At 38.1% G+C, this 8,024-nt stretch overlaps 1 protein-coding gene across 1 annotated transcript in view; it reads right to left on the reverse strand.

Moving 5' to 3' along the window:
• Positions 1–8,024, reverse strand: part of SPOCK3 (SPARC (osteonectin), cwcv and kazal like domains proteoglycan 3) — a 135,960-nt gene that overhangs the window by 108,596 nt on the left and 19,340 nt on the right. Inside the window, exon 2 of the mRNA XM_009635318.2 lies at positions 6,351–6,465. Within this exon, the coding sequence (XP_009633613.1) occupies positions 6,351–6,433 (83 nt within the window). The 5' untranslated portion in view covers positions 6,434–6,465. The remainder of the gene's footprint in view (positions 1–6,350; positions 6,466–8,024) is intronic.

Here is an 8,024-nt window from a genome sequence, read left to right on the forward strand (position 1 = left end):
TTCCCTACTCCTGCTGGTCACACTATTTCTGATACAGGCCAGGATGCCATTGGCCTTCTTGGCCACCTGGGCACACTGCTGGCTCATATTCAGCCGGCTGTCAACCAGTACCCCCAGGTCCTTTTCCACCAGGCAGCTTTCCAGCCACTCTCCCCCAAGCCTGTAGCGCTGCATGGGGTTGTTGTGACCAAAGTGCAGGACCCAGCACTTGGCCTTATTGAACCTCATACAGTTGGCCTCAGCCCATCGATTCAGCCTGTCCAGGTCCCTCTGCAGACCCCTCCTCCCCTCAAGCAGATCAACACTGCCACCCAGTTTGATGTCGTCTGCAAATTTACTGAGGGCACACTCAATCCCCTCATCCAGGTCATTCATAAAGATATTAAACAAGACTGGCCCTAGAACTGAGCCCTGGGGGACACCACTTGTGACCGGCCACCAACTGGATTTAGCTCCATTCACCACGACTGTCTGGGCTCGGCCATCCAGCCAGTTTTTAACCCAGTGAAGAGTACACCCATCTAGGCCATGAACCGCCAGCTTCTGCTGGAGAATGCTGCGGGAGACTGTGTCGAAGGCTTTGCTGAAGTCCAGGTAGACAACATCCACAGCCTTTCCCTCATCTACCAGGCGGGTCACCTGGTCATAGAAGGTTATGACTCCCTATTCATGACTAGTGAATTCTTGTCATTTTCTAGGTAAATCACAATCTGTAACTGAAATGTTTTTACCATGATTAACCCACATCTCCTACCTTAACCTTTACTTTAACAAAACATGTTAAATTTTTTGGAATTGCTAGTATCATCAGAATCTATTGCTTAGTTAATATTTATTGGGAATCAATTACTCTTAAAGAAGATCCAAAAAGCTGTGCACCTCTATGACATGGCACGTGAAATAAAAACTGGATCTGGAATATCTGAATTGTGTTACTATCGCTTCCTACTCTGAAACCTAAGAATAAATTATTGGAGAGGGTGAGAAATCCAACAGAAGAAAGAAAAAGGGTTTGAGGTCCTTACACAGATAATAGCTGTCAGTCTTTAAACATTTCAATTCCATCTTAACATGCCACAGCTATATGTGGCAGAGACAAGTCCAATCTATTTCTCCCATAGCAGGGAGAAATATTGTGTTGATCCACACATTTTACATAAACAAACCCATAAAAAGCTTAGCAGGACCTTCACAATGGTGGCAGGGGGCATAATGTGTGGTGGGGAATTCCTATAAGAGACGGATCTACATTTACCTAGAAAAATTGCACATGTGTTTAATGCACTAATTAATTTAATGCATCCAAGCATTGACTGATTTAATATATCCAATCAATTTTATGCAGTACATTTCTTTTACTTATGAAAGGAGAAAAAGAGATTGTTTTATCAGATTGCACTAGGATCAATCAGTACAAGGTTAGTCAGTAGGTTCTAATACATCAAAGACACTCAGATTTACTCGGTCCAAAACTGTCTTGCTCCTCATTTCTGGAGCTTATACATGAAACATTTCTAAATGTTACTGAGTAAGTCATCACTGTACTGGTTTCTTGCAGTAAGCAACTGAACCTTGGAATGGACTGCATAATGACTGGGTCTCAACTGAATAAATCTCATCTGTAAATTTTCCCCTGCAGCTGGTTTGAGATAAAAGCAGAGAAACATTTGAAATAGATAGATGCTTCCCCCCACCCCTTTCTTTCATCTTGAAGCACTAAGCTTAAATTTTTTTGTTCCGACAACCATGCAGTACCAAAAGAGAATTTCAGTAAAAGTAATCCAACTGAAACCACAGGCACTATCCCATGTTTACTGTTATGCTTACATTAAAATTCTCTGCTGGGTGGCAATCCTGCCCCATTTTTTCAAGTTTTCTAGAGTCCTGCTCTGCACCTGCAGCTAACCTACTTGCTTAGAGCTTCACCTGTACACTGCTTGGTTTTGTACAGTAGCCTATGATTCACATCATAGAGCAATTTGCATGTGTCACTTCATATTATAACTGTCTGTTTCAAATCTAAGATGAAGTTAACAGACTATTTATCAGGAACTGCACATCTGTTATAGCTCATTGTTAGACTAACTTTTCTGAGCCTGTTTATCTACCAGCTTTCCATGGCCCTAATGAGTTCCTACGTGCTGTGGTGTCACCCCAAATTCATTCTTTCTTTCCTCAAAGTGGCAAACACAAATATGTGAAGATTTAAGGATTTATCTTTACCACCTGCTGCTCTGCATATACGAAGAGCACACATTCCGTTGCAGGTATTCCAAAATATCCATTACCACCTACAGCCCTCCTCCTTTGACTCACCCCTTTTTATTTCCTTTCCAATTCTCTTCTGGCCCAACATTCACATAACTCTTTTCCTCTTCCCCAAGCCCACATAAGTGAACTCATAGTTCCCAGAGATTGTCAGTACCACAGATTCAAATAATTAAATCTTCTGAAAGTTAAGTGACTGAAAACTAGAACAAGTAGCCAAATTTCTATTAGTATCATGAACAACCTGCTTGTCACCGTAACATTCGCATCACTGTATCACAGTATTGGTAATACCGTATTCCAATATTCTACAAGTTGTATTTGTAACTGAATGAGGTATACTCCAAAGCATCTCATTATTGTATGCACACTCTACAGCGTTTTTTTCCCCCCATAAAGCTTATCACTTAACCAATAAAGATAAATTGGAAAGCACAAAGGAATGCTAAAACACCATTTAGACAAAAAGAAAAGTTAACGTTAGTCTCCAGACTTTCAAAGAATCAATGAAAACGTCTATTTCACACCAGACTTTGAATTTACTTGTTTATCATGCATTCTAGTGCAGGCAGCTACTCCATTCCCACAGCAATCCACATGGAAGTAGTTAGATAAATAATATATATACTGCATACTTTCCCCCTCTTAAAGTACTTCCTCTTTCTTTCATAGGACACAGCTAAGAGCACAGTACACAGAACGCAGCTTCCAACAGAGTTATAGCCAGCAGAGATGCAAATGCAATTACCTGCTATCAAGACAAATCTGGGACCTCTAACCATGCCCCCATACTTTCTAAAGCTCTGGTACTCCGACCTACTCTCAAGACCGATGATCAACAACACTGATTTCACATTTTTGTCAAATACTCTTCAATCTTTCCAGAACAGTACATAAAGGCAACTCTTGCATCAGGACACTGTGGCACTGTAGAAGCATGGTAGAAGAGGACTTGCCATCCTGGCAGTCTTCCAGAAAAGGAGACGAGCCCTGTGTGCAGTACCTCAAGACTGAGAGCAAACCATTATCTCTGCTGCTATGGAAACTGAAAAAATAGCAAAACCATAGGCTTGCCTGATGCATATCGCCATAAAAAGGACAGGGATGCAGTAGCTGGTTTTGAAACCATGCAAAGGCAAGCACACTGCAGCAAGAGCACAGTGCTGAGATCCCTGAGCTAATACTAATTTTAATACTTCTGGAAGCACAGGTAGAATCATCACATCAGTAGAGTATACCCTCACATTAATTAATCGTGTTGCACCATGTCATATCACATCACTAACGGCCTTGTAAATGGCTGGGACATCCACTGATCACATGCTTCATGGCGTGGTCCTGAGGTACCCTCAGTAATCCATACAGGGCTACAACAGTCTGGAAATCATACTGTACAGATAAGAACCCCCAGGACAGCATGGATGGAATATGCCTAAGCAGTTTTTCTGCAAGTCAACTTCTAACAGAACAACAAAAGACATTATTAATGCGGCTTCTCCATTCAATACAGTTACCAGCCTCCACTGGTTAGCAACCTCTCTGTCTATGCTATTACTTCAAAGAGTGACAGAATTTATATGCAGAATTTTATGAACAAGGTAATAGGGCTGCTTGGAAATGCTGCTTCTAATAACGGAGAATTTAACTGTAAGTCTGAGATTTTCAACTTGATGATACTCCAGTGTATTTCAGGCTTCTTTCCTTGGGGTAGCCCAGAGATGCCCATAAAACTTTCATTTATCTTAGACGTATGAAGAGTCTGCTCTTCCCTGACTGTCTCCTGAGGATAGTCTTTGCCACTGTATCAGTTCACATTCTTAAAACTACTTTTCCTGTGCAAGAGTCTGGAATCTCTGGAACATCTATGGATCTATGCAACAATTATGTCCAAATGGATATCTGTGGACGAGTTCTTTATGAAGAGTTCCCAATAATCCATGAAAAAGGTCTTAACTTTTTTTCTAGAAGACATCCCCAACTGCCTTTTCTTAAAAAAAAAATTAAAAGAAATATTCAAACTATCAAATCTTTTAATAACACGCCACATGCACACACAGACAAAGTGAGAAAGGGAAAATTATTAGGATGAAATTTTGTAAAGATTCATTCCCAACAGATTGAACACACGCAACTGATATATTAAAAATGGATACAGGTAGATAATATAACTTGACAGTTGATAATATTACCTTTCTTATCCAATTTTTACCAAGACTTATAAATGAGTGGACTGGTCCCTTGGGAACTTGGAAAAATAGATGGCTCTGTTGAAAAATCAATATGCAAATTGTAGATATCTGTGAAGGAATAAAATCTTGGGCTAAAGGAATTAATAGAGGTAAAGAGAACAGCAGACATGACCGCTTGTGAATATGCTATTCATACTTTTTTCCCCACCATACTAGAGAAAGGTCAGAGACTGCAAGAAGAAAACTTCTTTAGAAAGAAAGCTCAAAGCAATTGATTTCTCCTTGAACCTAGTAATCTGGGGGAACAGGGAGATCTAAGCTTGGGAAATCCCTGGCCTGGCTCAGGACAGGGTAGGTAGAGAATCACTTCATCTAACAATGAAGACCAGACTTGCAGTACTTATTACAATCACCAAGTTGCTGCCATTCCGAAGTTTCCCATTACGAGACTGTATTATATTGCGACAAGCTTTGCCTCTTGAAATATCACCTTTCTAAAGGAGTGCCAAGGACTGCGGGAGTAATAATACAGGTATGAAGGCAGACATCTATATGCTTATTAATTCAACCACTCTATGCAGCTTCATCTAGTCTATCAAAGTTTCCAGTTCTTACCTGCTGCATGTATACTTAACTTGGAGATGTCATTTTTTCCACTGTTTTCAATAGTGTGTGTAATATCTCTCAGAAATTTCAAATGATTGTGTTGTCTTTTCACAGTTGACACTGACATATTCCCCTGACAGTTCACAGGCAGTTGTGAAACCAAAATGTCTAGCAATACACTGAGATTGTTTGATATAAACAGTATAGCTCTACAAATAATGGAGAGCTTTTTTGTTAATTAGCTACAGCTGCAGATTGAGGATAGTTTAAACTTTTCCTTTCAACTATGTACCATCTTGCTTGTTTGAAAAGCTACAGATGGGTGTATTTAAACATAACTAGACACTCAAAAGAACATTCCTTGTATCATTCATAAAACTGTACTGGCTCTCTAAAAAGCCTGAAATGATCCTCTTATATCAGACAAGAAAGTCTCTATCTTCCTTAGCTCTTTTCAGCCCCTACTGAGCAAAGCACTTTAACACACACTTATTTCAATCATGTTATTGAAGCTTAGCCTTTCTACTATGCTGTATTTCCCACAATGAAGTGCAAAAAAAATTAATAATCCCAAGTCAAATATGAAACTTGACTCCACCCCCTGAACAAACAACAAGCTCATGACTCAACTAAGTGTATGGTACAACCCCCTACATAGTCACACTCTGCCCCAGATAAAGCCACAGAAGTACATCGATATTTTGCTACTCTAAGACTTACATAAATAGAGCATCTGGAACTGTTCTCCCAAAACAAGGTAAGAATAAAAATCACCTACATTCAGATTCTCAAATAACTTTATCATGTATTTGTTCCTTATATTTAACCAGTCCAGAATGTAAAGAAAATTGGAATGCATAGAAGAAAACAAAAAAGAAGAAAAAAACCCCTTACATTACATCAGGCCATTACCTACACTTTGACAGGCAGTTTTGAGGTCTCTAACTTCATATAAGAAGTGATGAAGTCAAAGTAATGTACAGCAGCAGGACATTACCACAATTGTTGTATTCATTTGGTACTAGCACAGTTGGTATTTCCTTAAATGTATTTGTATCAGCAGCTTGTGGTATTTAAAATATGTACACCCTCTAGTTTACCAGCCTATCAAAAAAATCAAATATAAAGCATTCTAATCAAATTATGCATACATAATTACTTCTAAAATTCACTCCTACTGTGCTCATATGTTGTTAAATAACTAGACTAGTTATAGTGTATTTATGGTTTACAGTCAGTCACGAACACTATAAAAAAGTCTATAGGATTAACTTTTAAAGTATTTACCTGTGTGTAAGCCTTCGGTGACTAATGCAAACAGCAGTTTGTTGATCCTGTGCAACACAGACCTTATGGCGACTACATTTCATCTTTAAACATGGATCTTTAGCCGGATCTAAAGCTAAAAATAATTTTAGAAAATTGTTAACAGTTATCTCGAAACATGCAATTAAGAAAAGAAACACACCACACATAAAACCCACCAAGTACATGGAGAGGGGCTGGCCTGCTGCTGGTACAGCATGATGGACTGAAAGGTACTGATTTTTACCAGGATAAAATGCAGCATGCTCAATGACAATGCAAAATGAAGCTGTGCGAAATTCTTTACCAAGGAAAATGGATCTTCATGAAACATGTTCACTTCTGTATGTTCTCATATGATACCACTGGCTTTTATTTATAAAAATACTAAGTACCCTATCCAACTCTCTCCTAGTCAACATACGTAACAAAGTCAAACAAAGATTGCTGTTTTTTACTGTAGCTGGAAACACTTTTAAATATTAGAATTTGCTTCAGACTTTTAGGAAGTGTGCATACCCATTATGCCGTTCAGAGCACCAAATTCCCAAAGAAAACAATTTTAAATCTGATTCTGTTGTATACAGTTCTCCATTTCAGTCATGTCACTTCTGAACAGAATTAGGTTTGTAATTTTTGTATGTCAGAAGCCACCACATTTCTGAAATCACAATAAAACCATAATGAAAAAGAAGTCAGAAAAGTAAATGACATTTGATCAGGAGTTTGGGACATTTGTTCATTCAGATGTTGGCTGACACATCTTCCACATACAAGATCTTTTTAAAAGCTGTAAGGCAGGAGGCTAATAAAGAACCTATACTTCTACTCAATCCATTTCTTGTCATTCCTACTATGAAATAACAACATCTACTAAGCTACATTGCACAGTAATAATTCAATAAGACATAAATGGTGATGTCCTGGTCCATAAGCAAATTAACGCAGAGAAGAAGAAAAGCATCCATTGGCTAAAGGCTGTTGCCATGTAGCTAAGGAAGTACTCACCACCACATTCTCTAAACAATTGTCATTTTCTCACTGTAATCTCCAAATACTGGTTTTTCTACCTTAGAAGTAGTTTCCCTTTCCTGCTTACTAGGACACAGCTGGGTTCTTCCAACTCAACATTAAGCAGTGAATAATGACAGTCTGAATTTACTGAGAAATTATAACTTGGATGAGATTTTAGTAAGAAAAAAAATATACTATAATATGTGAGTGATTTGTATGACTGTCCTTAAGTACAAATAGTATCTGCAATATTCTAGGTCCCTTAATCCTGCTTTATGGATTTTTTGTAGCTCGTCCTTTAGTCACTAATCCACACTCATCTTTAGGCTACACTTCAAACTACAAATACTAATTTCTAGCTATAATACTAGAAGAGCTAAATGATCCTGTTACTCATTATTAAATTTGTATAGCATATTTCTTGAGTAACCATGCCTACATGATAATACAGAAAAGTTTCTGCCAATTCACGTTCTCACAAGAAACAATCAATTCCCTTCTCTGATCTCCATGGTGTCTTTTGGGTAGATATAAATATTCCAAAACTAATTTTTTTTATTCCTATAGCTATCTTTTTTTTTTTAAGCTTAACACTTCTCAAAAAAAAAAAAAAAAAAAAAAAAAAAAAAACCCAAAACAAAA

This window comes from Egretta garzetta, unplaced genomic scaffold (assembly GCF_000687185.1).
Source record: "Egretta garzetta isolate BGI_Z169 unplaced genomic scaffold, ASM68718v1 scaffold593, whole genome shotgun sequence".
Taxonomy (NCBI): Eukaryota; Metazoa; Chordata; class Aves; order Pelecaniformes; family Ardeidae; genus Egretta; species Egretta garzetta.